The sequence below is a fragment of the Entelurus aequoreus genome, linkage group LG19 (genome assembly GCF_033978785.1).
Source record: "Entelurus aequoreus isolate RoL-2023_Sb linkage group LG19, RoL_Eaeq_v1.1, whole genome shotgun sequence".
Classification (NCBI taxonomy): Eukaryota; Metazoa; Chordata; class Actinopteri; order Syngnathiformes; family Syngnathidae; genus Entelurus; species Entelurus aequoreus.
In genome coordinates, this window is record NC_084749.1 from 34468168 (window position 1) to 34483764 (window position 15597).

Below are 15597 nucleotides of genomic sequence, written 5' to 3' on the forward strand. Positions count from 1 at the left end.
TAGCTTGAGGTTGCATACATGTGTCATGATCCGTGGTCCGGATCATGTTTTGTTATGTTCTGTTAGCTTTGGACTCCCTTAGTCCCTGTTTGTGCACTCCTGGGCAGGGCCGGCCCGTGGCATAGGCCGTATAGGCAAATGCTAAGGGCGCCACGCCAGTGCCACAAATGTTGAGAAAAAAAAAAAAAAAGTTGCTACTATTATTTCTAAATACAAAAAATAATCCCACGTGAATTAAAATGCAAAGTAAAGCCTATTTAATAGAAATATTATTTTTTACAACATTACCCCCCCCCCCCCCCCCCCCCTCACGGTGCGCCCCCTCCCTTCCCGTATCGTGACTCTTTTTGGACGTCACCACATCAAAAAATCAACACAGGATGTCAAAACGGCCAAAACTGTCAGGTGCCCAGGGAAGAAAAAATAGAAAAGAAGAGGAGGAGAAACGAGAAAAAGACAGAGGCAGCAGGGAGGTAACGTTAGCCTACATGAAATTATTTAATTATTTGTCTGTTACAGAATGTGATAGTAACCTGGCTTTTTAGCATTAAGCTAATGTTACATGATTCGGCAATTGCTAATCAATAAATAGCTAGTTCTGTTTTAACGTCGGGTTAATATTGTGGAGGGGGCTACATTGTTATGGAAAATAATAATGTAATGTTAGGTAATTACAGTACTCCCACCTTACATTCCTCAGGGACATTTGTATTAGATCTTTTAAGCAGGTGTTTTTTGTTTACATTGTTATTGCCTTCTGGTTAGCTAATGTTTGCCCTGCAGGTAATAGTCACTTTTCCACCCCTTTATATATTAGGTATAGTTGTAAGCCTAGTTGTTAAAGTGCACATCATTAATGTTAATTAAGCAATATCACATGAGAGGGAATGCTGTTTTTTAATTTGAGCACTGCTGTGATCCGGTTAAAGATAATCATAACATAACATTCTCATATAATATGTTAATTTGCTTTCTTTAAGTAAAAAAAAAGGTCAAAGACAAAGCTATTCGGTTTCTTGTGAGTATATACACTTCACTGTCGATGTGGGGGGGCGCCACCTAAAATCTTGCCTAGGGCACCAGATTGGTTAGGGCCAGGCCTGCTCCTGGGTTTATGTTGGTCACCATGGGGATTAATTGGGTTCACCTGCCTCTGGTTAGTGGTCCCACGCTCAGCTGCTGTCAACCACTAATCAGAGAGCTATTTAGTCACCTTTCTCGCCACGCTCAGTCTGGCGTCATTGTTTGCTTCATGCCCTCGTCACGTAAGTTTTGCTTGTCTCCTAGCCCATGCTAAGTTTAGTTTTGAGTGCGATTGGCACGTGTTTCTTTTGACTTGTTTTCTGTTCTTGGTGGTGCTTTGATTTGTTTCGAGAATTAAATCATGTTCCTACCTGCAAGTCCTGTCCGGAGTGTTCCGTTTGCATCCCCGGGGGAACGAACCTCGCAGCACCATGCGACCCGGTCGTGACAACATGATCATATTCTTTCAGTTCATGCGTTTCTCACCTTGGCCTTCATTGATGTCCTACTTAGTCCGACTTCATCTCTCAAAATACCGTAATTGATGTCACCACATGGACACGGCTGGAGTTACTATACAGAAACACACTTGCACACTACTGGTCATTGAACCACCTCAATGTACAAAATAGTCTATTTTTTGGCGCATCTAACATTCAATAAACCCACTTTAGCAAATAAAGCATATCTTACGTGGTACTGTCAAAATTAAAAAAATTGTATGAAACAAATGAAACATCCATCCATCAATTTTCCACCACTTGTACCTTTCGGGGTCGCTGGGGGTGCTGGAGCCTATCTCAGCTGCATTCGGGCGGAAGGCGGGGTACACCCTGGACAAGTCGCCACCTCATCACAGGGCCAACACAGATAGACAGACAACATTCACGCACTAGGGCCAATTTAGTGTTGCCAATCAACCTATCCCCAGGTGCATGTCTTTGGAGGTGGGAGGAAGCCGGAGTACCCGGAGGGAACCCACGCAGTCACGGGGAGAACATGCAAACTCCACACAGAAAGATCCCAGGCTCATGAAAAAATTAAGAAATAAAATATTTGAACTCACAATTTGTAGCACCCATTCGACGCTGTATAAGCCAGTGGTACCGCTCGTAGTCTGTAGTTGGTTGTAGTCGGTAGATTCGTGTGAAAGTGGCGGGCAAACCATTTCCCCGCCGGGATAACTTCCGGTGTTGGCCGACCTCGTCTGACCAGATGTACTTTCCCTTAAATATCCTTCTTGAAAATGGCCTCGCAAATATACATTTGCTACTAGAGATGTCCGATAATATCGGACTGCCGATATTATCGGCAACGCCAGGGAAGGTGCTTAACCACATATTACTAGAAAGGGTGGGAAATTGGTCGATGCACAACTGAGGGAAAACCAGGCTGGTTTCAGAAATGGAAGATCTTCTGCTGACCAAATTGCCTCCCTCAGGATTATAATAGAACAATCCATGGAATGGAACTCATAGACTTTGAAAAGGCGTTTGACAGTGTCGACCGTGAGACACTGTGGAAGCTGATGGCACACTATGGCATCCCACCAAAGCTCATCAACATCATCAAGAGCACCTACCAAGGGATGCGATGTCGTGTCCTACATGACGGATGCCCATCGGAGGCCTTCAAGGTCCTGACTGGGGTGCGGCAAGGATGTCTGCTCTCGCCTTTCCTTTTCCTCCTCTGTATTGACTGGACCATGAACCAAACAACCAAAAAGTCTCCCGGAAAAAATGAGAGGGTTGGCAAGTATGACGCTATCAAGCGACATTCATTCAAAACTCGCGGGCCGCACTAACATCAAATTTCCGCATTAAAGTGCGTGTCGGTGCGTGTGTCTGAGACCTCTGGTTGACATAGCACAAAACATTTAAAGGCCTACTGAAATGATTTTTTTTAATTTAAACGGGGATAGCAGATCTATTCTATGTGTCATACTTGATCATTTCGCGATATTGCCATATTTTTGCTGAAAGGATTTAGTATAGAACAACGACGATAAAGATTGCAACTTTTGGTATCTGATAAAAAAAAAGGCTTGCCCCTACCGGAAGTAGCGTGACGTAGTCAGTTGAACATATACGCAAAGTTCCCTATTGTTTACAATGATGGCCGCATGAAGTGAGAGAGATTCGGACCGAGAAAGCGACAATTTCCCCATTAATTTGAGCGAGGATGAAAGATTTGTGAATGAGTAAAGTGCAAGTGAAGGACTAGTGGGGAGTTGAAGCTATTCAGATAGGGAAGATGCTGTGAGAGCCGGGGGTGACCTGATATTCAGCTGGGAATGACTACAACAGTAAATAAACACAAGACATATATATACTCTATTAGCCACAACACAACCAGGCTTATATTTAATATGCCACAAATGAATCCTGCATAAAAACACCTCCGTGTTTGTTATGCTAGCTCCTCTGCTAGCTCCTAGCTCCATAGAACACGCCAATACAATTCAAACACCTGATCAACACACACAATCACTCAGCCCAAAAGACCGTTCACCTAACCCAAGGTTCATAAAGCTTATATATTTTTAAAAAGTCACGTACGTGACGCGCACATACGGTCAAGCTATGAAATGTTTAGCAGCCAAGGCTGCATACTCACGGTACCTGATATTCAGCTGGGAATGACTACAACAGTAAATAAACACAAGACATATATATACTCTATTAGCCACAACACAACCAGGCTTATATTTAATATGCCACAAATTAATCCTGCATAAAAACACCTGCGTGTTTGTTATGCTAGCTCCTAGCTCCTATGCTAGCTCCTAGCTCCATAGAACACGCCAATACAATTCAAACACCTGATCAACACACACAATCACTCAGCCCAAAAGACCGTTCACCTAACCCAAGGTTCATAAAGCTTATATATTTTTAAAAAGTTACGTACATACGCAAAAAAAAGTTGCGCACATACGGTCAAGCGATCAAATGTTTAGAAGCCAAAGCTGCATACTCACAGTAGCACGTCTGCGTCTTTGTCATCCAAATCAAAGTAATCCTGGTAAGAGTCTGTGTTGTCCCAGTTCTCTACAGGCGTCTGTGTATCGAAGTCAAAAGTCCTCCTGGTTAGAGTCTCTGTTATCCGAGTTCTTCCATCTTGACTGCATCTTTCGGGAATGTAAACAAAGAAGCGCCGGCTGTGTACTGTTGTTGCTGACTACGTTCGAAAAATACGTCCATTTCGCACCGACAACTTTCTTCTTTGCTTGCTCAGCTTCCTTCTCCATAATGCAATGAACATGATTGCAACAGATTCACGAACACAGATGTCCAGAATACTGTGGAATTATGAAATGAAAACAGAGCTTTTTCGTATTGGCTTCAATGTGGAAGGCATACCCGTGTTCGCCGGTCTACGTCACGCGCATACGTCATCCTCAGAGGCGTTTCGAACCGGAAGTTTAGCGGCAAATTTAAAATGTCACTTTATAAGTTAACCCGGCCGTATTGGCATGTGTTATAATGTTAAGATTTCATCATTGATATATAAACTATCAGACTGCGTGGTCGGTAGTAGTGGCTTTCAGTAGGCCTTTAAATGACGTACAATATGTGAGAAAAGCCTTAACGTTCCTAATTTTTGATTGTTTCATATGACTATGATCCAAAAGATGATGTGACAAGTAGTTATGAATCCAATTGCCTGTCTGTAGAGGTTGCCCTCCTGTGGGTTCTCCTGACACAAAGATTCTTCTTGTGAGCCCGGCAGTCTGAGGTAACGGTATTTTATTGTCATGCAGGGATTGCTTTCCAGCAATATATTTTCGGACTTTTCAGTCCAGCGTGTCTCAGTTTGTGTGTCTTTCTCGGGCTCCAACTCCCACACCCCGTGTCTTGTACCGGCTGCTGCTAATAAAGGCGACAGGTGATTAGATAACAAGGCCCACCTGGGTCATCTACTCACCTGTCGCTGTCTTCGAGGCCGGTCCTTGCATACCCCGTTTTGCGGCAGGCCCGCAGGCCACGCCCCCCTCCACACTTCTATCGTTTAATAATTTGGTTTCCAAAATGTCATTGTCAGTGGTAATTTCAATGATCAATGCCCACTTTGTAAAATGTGTTCTTGAGCGTTCAAAGACTTTAGGTAGCGCATGATTGTTTGAAAGGTGGCTTTTCAATGACAGCCAGTTTAAAGGATCTTGCACGACTGACAATTGTTGTTCAAGTGTTTTTGAAAAGTTTATTAACATTTGCAAATTGTCTCCTTGTCTTGTCGACAACAAATATGTATTTTCAGCAGTCCTCTTGGCATAAACTGTATTTGTGTTAAGAATTTGAGTTATGGTAGGAATGTGCGCTGGTATCAGTAAATATACGGTTCAACGTTATCAAACACATTATCTTGAATGCAGTGGCAGGCTGTGCGTTTCCCACCTAGGCCTTCAGTGATGTCCAACTTAGTCCGACTTTAATAAATACCCCTCAAAATACCATAATTTATGTCAGCACATGACCAAGGCTGAAGAAATGCTATACAGAAAAACACTTGTGCACTACTGGGCATTGATGACCACATATCTATATATCCTCACTCTGTTACGTCACTGATTCGCCTCTTTTGAAAAAAGACTCCAAAACTCCGCAGGCAGAGCTTGTGCCCAAATGCATAAACCTTTCGACCATCTGCTTTGCAGAATGCAGACTTTCTTACCTACACCAAAGATGCCATGTTTTTTCCAGGCTTTTTTTGTGTGTATGTTAGCAACATAACTCAAACAGTTATAGATGGAATTTGATTGATTTTTCAAGAAATGTCTAAAAAAAACAATTCCTTGCATCTAATGCACACACACGGCTTACGGCGTTCCACGGCCCCCCACCTTGTTGGCCCCGCGCTGCGTAGAGGATTCTGAGAGATGTAGTTTATTTTCAGACCCGGCCAACGTTAAAGCACCAGAAAAAAAACTACACTGCAAAAACTGAAATCTAAGTAAGATGAAATATCTCAAATAAGGGTGATATTTGCTTATTTTCTGTCTGATAAGATCATTCTTCTCACTAAGCAGATTTTATGTTAGAGTGTTTCACTTGTTTTAGGGGTTTCGGTCCTAAATTATCTCAGTAAGATATTACAGCTTGTAGCTGAGATTTTATGACCTATATCGAGTAAAACATGCTTCAAACTAGAACTGATGCAAAGCTGTGTCATCAACAGTATAAAACTACTTTTTTAAAGTAATAATTTCTTACTTCAAGCATGAAAAAAAAATCATGATGTATGCATATCATTATGTCAAGATAATGGCACTAGCATTTGCTGAATGCTGAATTTCCCCCAGGGATCAATAAAGTACTTTCTATTCTATTTCTATTTACTTAATTTAAGAATATTTTTCAACATATTGAGCAAAAAGGTCTAATTTTTTTTCTACCAAGAAAAATGCACTTGTTATTAGTGAGAATATACTTATTTTTAAGGTATTTTTGGGTTCATTGAGGTTAGCAAATTTTACTTGTTTTGGAAAGTCTTGACAAGCCGATTTTTCTTGTTCTATTGGCAGATAATTTTGCTTAGTTCAAATAAAATACCCCTAATTTTTGTATTTTTTTTTCTTGTTTTTGAACACTGACTTTTTGCAGTGTACACACCAAGTTTTTGTTTGATACTGTCACGCGTCATGGCATTATTGTGAAGACTTTGACACCGCAATACCGCAGTATCTGCAATATACTAAATACATATAAATGACGAATGAAATGGCTAATTGAACATTTAACCTAACTTTTTACCTATATTGAAGACTCGAGTAGCAAAAAAAGAGGAGGGTAGGGGACTGCCACACAGATTTCAAATTCGTACTTTGCTTTGAGTTTTTTCTTGAATTCTGACCTTCGTTATCAAAGTGCCATTTGCAACTTTCTTTGACACCATACTGGGTAATTTTATAGCCGTACTGTACTGTATTGGTACATGACAAGACTCACCAACACGTGGGATTTTGTTTAGGCACTAGGTACACATGCAAACGGACTAGATTGTTAGGCGCAATGTTTAGCTGTGTGATTATTGAAGGGCAAACTTTTTGGCGAGAAATGGGTCGTAGAAAAAAGTGAGGTATCACTGTACTGCTAAAACTGTCGTAGAAAGGGGGTTAACTTCTTAAATCAGCTGATTGAAGATTGACAAGTATTTTCCTCAATATATTGAATATAGCGGTGTTTTTCAAACTTTTTTGAGCCAAGGCACATTTTTTGCGTTGAAAAAATCCGGACACGCACCACCAGCAGAAATAATTAAAAACGAAACTCAGTTGACAGTAAAAAGTCGTTGTCGCAATTGTTGGGTATGACTTTAAACCATAACCAACCATGGATCAATATAGCTCTTGTCTCAAAGTAGGTGTACTGTCACCACCTGTCACATCACTCCCTGACTTATTTGGATTTTTTTATGTTCTCCTGTGTGTAGTGTTCCTATTTTGGTGGCTTTTTCTCTTTTTTTGGTATTTTCCTGTAGCAGTTTTATGTCTTCCTTTGAGCAATATTTCCCGCATCTACTTTGTTTCACCAATCAAGAATATTTCAGTTGTTTTTATCCTTCTTTGTGGGGACATTGTTGATTGTCACGTCATGTTCGGTTGTACATTGTGGACGCCGTCTTTGCTCCACAGTCAGTCTTTGCTGTCGTCCAGCATTCTGTTTTTGTTTACTTTGTAGCCAGTTCAGTTTTAGTTTTGTTCTGCATAGCGTTCTCTAAGCTTCAGTGCATTTTATTAGGGGCACTCACCTTTTGTTTATTTTTGGTTCAAGCATTAGACACATTTTTACCTGCACCCTGCCTCCCGTTGTTTCTGACATCTACAAAGCAATTAGCTACCTGCTGCCACCTACTGATATGGAAGAGTATTACACGGTTACTCTGCCGAGCTCTAGACCAGTGGTTCTTAACCTGGGTTCGGTGAGTCGGCCTCAGGGGTTCGACGGAGGTCAAAACACACCCGACTCATCGTGTAAATAAAAACTTCTCCCTATCGGCGTATTACGGTTACGGCAACAGCAGAAGTCAGACTGATTTGCACTGGAGTATAAGTCGCATTTTTTAGGGAAATTTATTTGATAAAAACCAACACCAAGAATAGACATTTGAAAGGCAATTTAAAATAAATAAAGAATAGTGAACAACAGGCTGAATAAGTGTACGTTATATGACGCATAAATAACCAACTGAGAACGTGCCTGGTATGTTAACGTAACATATTATGGTAAGAGTCATTCAAATAACTATACCATATAGAACATGCTATACGTTTACCAAACAATCTGTCACTCCTAATCGCTAAATCCGATTAAATCTTATAAGTCTAGTCTCTTACGTGAATGAGCTAAATAATATTATTTGATATTTTACGGTAATGTGTTAATAATTTCACACATAAGTCGCTCCTGAGTTTAAGTTGCACCCCGGCCAAACTATGAAAAAAAACTGCGACTTATAGTCCGAAAAATACGGTAGTCATTATTAAGTACTTATTAATGCCTTATTCGACATGGCCTTATTATAACCCTAATCATCTAAACCTGACCCTAACCCTAACCCTAACCCTAACCAAATAACTCTAAATTAAGTCTTTACTTAGAATATGTTCCCCATACTAAAGTGTTACCAAACAACATATCAATTTGTCTTGAATTTGGAAAAATAACATTTTACTTTTCACTAAAGAAAGGTTCGGTGAATGCGCATATGAAACTAATGGGGTTCGGTACCTCCAACAAGGTTAAGAACCACTGCTCTAGACAGCACCGACACTCAACAAGAACACATCATTTGCAGACTATAATTACTAGTTTGCAAAAAATATTTTTAACCCAAATAGGTGAAATTAGATCATCTCCCACGGCACACCAGACTGTATCTCACGGCACACTGTTGTGCCGCGGCACAGTGGTTGAAAAACACTGGAATATAGGAATATATTTTCCCTATTTTGTTGTAGTCATGTTCTCTGCTCTATTCTTTCTTCCATGAATACACGGTCTGTTTACTCCAAAACACTGCCTGTACTCATACACACATCACAAGACTGTAATCTTCTGACGTGTGTGTATTTATCATCTCATATGACTGTGGAAGAATGATTCATCCTGATTCTCTCCTTCTTGTTTTTATCTTTTTAAGCACAAGTTCAAGGGCGTAGACTTCAATGGACCGAGCGATAGCTCCGAATTTATCCCACCAACTCCAACCTTCCCGGTGTCTCCTCCAACACCCTATGGTAAGACATCATCACTGTGTTTACATGCACACAATATTCCTGTATTAACCAGGATTTAGTAAACACTCTGAAAACTTTTGAGACACCTAAACAATTTCAGATTAACAATTCGAATCAAATACTTTTCCTGTTATTATTTAAACAATTTCGACCCCTGGCATAAGTTTGTATTAACCCACATTTTAGGTGTATATAAAGTAGGGCTGGGCGATATGGCCTTTTTTTAATATCTCAATATTTTTAGGCCATTTCACGATACACGATATATATCTCGATATTTTGACTTAGCCTTGAATGAACACTTGATGCATATAATCACAGCAGTATGATGATTCTATGTGTCTACATTAAAACAGTCTTGTTCATACTGCATTAATATATGCTCATTTTAAACTTTCATGCAGAGAGGGAAATCACAACTAAGTCAATTGACCAAAACTGTATTTATTAAAGAGTTATTAAAGGCCTACTGAAAGCCACTACTACCGACCACGCAGTCTGATAGTTTATATATTAATGATGAAATCTTAACATTGCAACACATGCCAATACGGCCGGGTTAACTTATAAAGTGCAATTTTAAATTTCCCGCTAAACTTCCGGTTGAAAACGTCTATATATGATGACGTATGCGCGTGACGTCAATGGTTGAAACGGAAGTATTCGGACACCATTGTATCCAATACAAAAAGCTCGGTTTTCACCGCATAATTCCACAGTATTCTGGACATCTGTGTTGGTGAATCTTTTGCAATTTGTTTAATGAACAATGAAGACTGCAAAGAAGAAAGTTGTAGGTGGGATCGGTGTATTAGCGGCTGGCTGCAGCAACACAACCAGGAGGACTTTGACTTGGATAGCAGACGCGCTATCCGACGCTAGCCGCCGACCGCATTGATGATCGGGTGAAGTCCTTCGTCGCTCCGTCGATCGCTGGAACGCAGGTGAGCACGGGTGTTGAACAGATGAGGGCTGGCTGGCGTAGGTGGATAGCTAATGTTTTTAGCATAGCTCTGTGAGGTCCTGTTGCTAAGTTAGCTTCAATGGCGTCGTTAGCAACAGCATTGCTAGGCTTCGCCAGGCTGGAAAGCATTAACCGTGTAGTTACAGGTCCGTGGTTTAATAGTATTGTTGATTTTCTGTCTATCCTTCCAGTCAGGGGTTTATTTATTTTGTTTCTATCTGCAGTTAAGCCCAATGCTATAACGTTAGCTCCGTAGCTAAAGTCCTTCGCCGATGTATTGTCGTGGAGATAAAAGTCACTGTGAATGTCCATTTCGCGTTCTCGACTCTCATTTTCAAGAGGATATAGTATCCGAGATGGTTTAAAATACAAATCTGTGATCCACAATAGAAAAAGGAGAGAGTGTGGAATCCAATGAGCCAGCTTGTACCTAAGTTACGGTCAGAGCGAAAAAAGACGCGTCCTGCACTGCACTCTGGTCCTTCACTCTCACGTTCCTCATCCACAAATCTTTCATCCTGGCTCAAATTAATGGGGTAATCGTCGCTTTCTCGGTCCGAATCGCTCTCGCTGCTGGTGTAAACAATGGGGAAATGTGAGGAGCCTTTCAACGTGCGACGTCACGCTTTTTTTATCAGCGACCAAAATTTGCGAACTTTATCATTGATGTTCTCTACTAAATCCTTTCAGCAAAAATATGGCAATATCGCGAAATGATCAAGTAGGACACATAGAATGGATCTGCTATTCCCGTTTAAATAAAACAAATGTCATTTCAGTAGGCCTTTAAGCAGTGGCACAAACATTCATGTCATTTCAAAACAGAAAGCGCAATATTGTCAGAGACATTTTAAAACAAGCTATTAGTGCACTTTTGTGAATGATTTCACTAATATGACATATCAAAACAACATTAAATTAGAGTGCACTTTTTGAACTGAACACAACTACAATAGTTTAAAACAAATAAAGTGCACTTTTGTGCATGATGTCACACAAGATATTTCAATAACTGTCAAATAAAAATGAGCTGCATAATAGGAAATCAAATAGTGTATGTCCTTCATTATGTGGTAGGTTACTGCGGACGTTATCTCCTTCTGTTGTTGACTATTTTTTTCACACGGTGTTGATGTGGAAATGGTTGCCTCTGCATTTTTTTGGTGTGGCACCGAACGGAGATGTTGACATGGGTTTCCCATTAGGGTTAAGGGTGAGGAGTTAGGGTTGTCCACAATGTACAGTTAGGGTTACGGTTAAGGTTTCTCATTAGGGTTTCAATGTACAGTAAGGGTTAGGATTTTATAACAGGATTTCACTGTACAGTTGTTGATGTTACAATTTTTAATCAGTCTTTTGAATTTATTACTCACTAGCATTATTTAAATGATTAAAAAAACTAATTCGAACAATATCAGTCAACCTACTTGAGATTTAAAACCTGACCCACTTACTCAAAGACAAGCATCATTACCCACAGACCTATCTAGCCTGTGAATTTTGAGCTAAATTAGGGTTCGGGTTTCCATTAAGAATTCCATGTACAGTTAGTGTTAAGGTTTCCCATTAGAGTTAACGGTTAAAGGCCTCCTGAAACCCACTACTACCGACCACGCAGTCTGATAGTTTATATATCAATGATGAAATCTTAACATTGCAACACATGCCAATACGGCCGGGTTAACTTATAAAGTGCAATTTTAAATTTCCCGCTAAACTTCCGGTTGAAAAAGCCTTTGGAGGATGACGTATGCACGTGACGTAGCCAGGGGAACAGAGGTATGGCTTCCCCATTGAATACAATACAAAAAAGCTCTGTTTTCATTTCATAATTCCACAGTATTCTGGACATCTGTGTTGGTGAATCTTTTGCAATTTGTTTAATGAACAATGAAGACTGCAAAGAAGAAAGTTGTAGGTGGGATCGGTGTATTAGCGGCTGGCTGTAGCAACACAACAAGAAGGACTTACTTGGATAGCAGACGCGCCAGCCGATGCTAGCCGCCAACCACATATGTGTTGGGGTGAAGTCCTTCGTCGCGCCGTCGATCGCTGGAACGCAGGTGAGCACGGGTGTTGATGAGCAGATGAGGGCTGGCTGACGTAGGTGGAGCGCTAATGTTTTTATCATAGCTCTGTGAGGTCCAGTTGCTAAGTTGCTAAGTTAGCCTTGGCGTCGTTAGCAACAGCATTGTTAAGCTTTGCCAGGCTGAGAATTATTAACCGTGTAGTTACATGTCCATGGTTTAATAGTATTGTTGATCTTCTGTCTATCCTTCCAGTCAGGGATTTATTTATTTTGTTTCTATCTGCATTTGAGACAGATGCTATCACGTTAGCTCATGCTGAAGAGCTTTGTCGATGTATTGTCGTGGAGATAAAAGTCACTGTGAATGTCCATTTCGCGTTCTTGACTCTCATTTTCAAGAGGATATAGTATCCGAGGTGGTTTAAAATACAAATCCGTGATCCACAATAGAAAAAGGAGAGAGTGTGGAATCCAATGAGCCAGCTTGTACCTAAGTTACGGTCAGAGCGAAAAAAGATATGTCTTTCACTGCATTCTAGTCCGTCACTCTAACGTTCCTCATCCACGAATCTTTCATCCTCGCTCAAATTAATGGGGTAATCGTCGCTTTCTCGGTCCGAATAGCTCTAGCTGCGTTGAAAACAATAGGAAAATATGAGGAAGTGAACAACTGACAACGTCACGCTACTTCCGGTAGGGGCAAGGCTTTTTTTTATCAGAGACCAAAAGTTGCGAACTTTATCGACGTTGTTCTATACTAAATCCTTTCAGCAAAAATATGGCAATATCTCAAAATGATCAAGTATGACACATAGAATGGATCTGTTATCCCCGTTTAAATAAAAAAAAAAATTTTCAGTAGGCCATTAAAGGTTAGGGTTGTCCTCAATGTAAAGTTAGGTTTAGGGTTTCTCGTTAAGGTTTCAATGTACAGTTGGGTATGTTAAAATATTTTTTCAGACTTTAAAATATTAAAAAAACAACATTACCGATCAACCCACCAAGGTTGTTCAGAGATCAACCATCATACCCCACTGAACTATTCAACCTGCAAGTTTCAAATGACCAAAGAGGAAAAGCTCCATTCGGATTATTCTAGGCGAAAAGTTCAAAAGCCAGCATCTGTGATGGTATGGGGGTGTATTAGTGCCCAAGGCATGGGTAACTTACACATCTGTGAAGGCACCATTAATGCTGAAAGGTACATACAGGTTTTGGAGCAACATATGTTGCCATCCAAGCAACGTACTCATGGACGCCCCTGCTTATTTCAGCAAGACAAGGCCAAGACACATGTTACAACAGCGTGGCTTCATAGTAAAAGAGTGCGGGTACTAGACTGGCCTGCCTGTAGTCCAGACCTGTCTCCCATTGAAAATGTGTGGTGCAATATGAAGCCTAAAATACCACAATGAAGACCCCCGGACTGTTGAACAACTTAAGCTGTACATCAAAAAATTGATCTCCTCAGTTCCCAAACGTTTACTGAGTGTTGTTAAAAGGAAAGGCCATGTAACACAGTGGTAAAAATGGCCCTGTACCAAATTGAATGGCTGCAATGTGTTGCAGCCATTAAATTCTAAGTTAATGATTATTTGCAAAACAAAATTAAGTTTCTCAGTTCGAACATTAAATATCTTGTCTTTGCAGTCTATTTAATTCAATATAAGTTGAAAAGGATTTGCAAATCATTGTATTCTGTTTTTTTTTTAACGATTTACACAACGTGCCAACTTCACTGGTTTTGGGTTTTCTAATCCTATCACCAGTCAGAAATCAGCGACATGTACAATAAATTGTTGTCTGCGTTTTTCATGACTACTTCACAGGGAGCTAAATAGCTAGCCAATCAGAGTTGTGGTTGCTCACTCCCAGAAAAGAACACTGCCCCCTAGTGTTTTGACAGATAATTACAAGTCACATGCTCAACTCCTCCGAAGAGCAATAACAAGACCAAGACGCTGACAGATGGGCGGATGTAATGACTGCATTGTAGCATAATGAAGCCATTACTAGGACGACACTAAAAATACAAATATTGTAAATATAAAGTGTTTTAAGATGTAAGAAGAAAACAGATGAATCGTTGAACTAAATCAGTGAAGAAGCTGTTAAATGTGTACAAATAACACTAAGCTATTCAACTGATTAGCTTTAACTACCGTATTTTAACAGACTATAAAGGGCACTTAAAATATTTTTTTCCCCTCAAAACTCGACAGTGCGCCTTATAACCCGGTGCGCCTTATGTACGGAATAATTCTGGTTTTGCTTACCGACTTCGAAGCAATTTTATTTGGTACATGGTGTAATGATAAGTGTGACCAGTAGATGGCAGTCAAACATAAGAGATACGTGTAGACTGCAGTATGATGGCAATATGACTCAAGTAAACAACACCAACATTTTGTGTTCCATTGAAAATATAGAACATTACACACAGCCTTTAAAAATCTATCAAAATGTTTTAGTAGGACTTTGGTAAGCTATGAAGCCGCACCGCTTGATGGATTGTACTGTGCTTCAACATAGGAGTATTATTATGGTGTGTGTATAAGGTAAGACATTATCTGGTGTTTTGTTTCACAATATTATGCAAAAGCAACTTTTCTTACCTTCTGGTACCTGCTGATCTGTATTTGGGATCTGCATAAGTCCTGAAAAATTGCGCGGGTCCGCCTTTGTAGTCCGTGACGACACCGTAGTTCAGGCCTGGGCAATTATTTTGACTCGGGGGCCAAATTTAGAGAAAAAATGTGTCTGTGGGCCGGTATATCTATTTTTAGGAAAACTAATACAAAACCTCACAATAAAGTTTGATTGAATGCTAAAGATGTTATGACAGACCGCCTTAAAAACGGAATGGAATTTTATTTTTTTCTATGAACGCTAAAACCCTGAATATTGACAACATATGAACCCCCTCTCAACGGACATATTTTACAATCAAGCCAAATGCAACTAAAATGCAACAAACACAGCAAAATATGAACGTGAAGTGTAAAAAAACAAAAAACATCTACAATCTGATACATCACTAAGCTTTAGAACTTTCTTGTACAAATCTCTTTCCGCGTCTGTCCCTGACACTCGCATTTCGGGCTCTGGAAACACTCTGTGGAAACGCTCCCCACCCACACTGCTTGGTGCCTCGTCTGACCTGTTATGACGTAGATTACCATAGTAACTAGTAGGGTTGTACGGTATACGGGTATTAGTATAGTACCGCGATAATAATGAATCATATTCGGTACCATACCGCCGCTGAAAAGTACCGGTCCGCCACACCCTAAGAGTTTTTGTTAAAATAAAGCCAATAATGCAATTTTTTCTGGTCCCCTT

General features: G+C 40.3%; 1 protein-coding gene across 2 annotated transcripts in view; it reads left to right on the plus strand.

Moving 5' to 3' along the window:
• LOC133635314 (tensin-3-like) overlaps positions 1 to 15597 on the plus strand; it is a 152148-nt gene that overhangs the window by 35250 nt on the left and 101301 nt on the right. For both annotated transcript variants that reach the window (XM_062028390.1, XM_062028391.1), the window contains exon 4: positions 9166 to 9262. In XM_062028390.1, coding sequence (XP_061884374.1) covers positions 9166 to 9262 — 97 coding nt within the window. The remainder of the gene's footprint in view (positions 1 to 9165; positions 9263 to 15597) is intronic.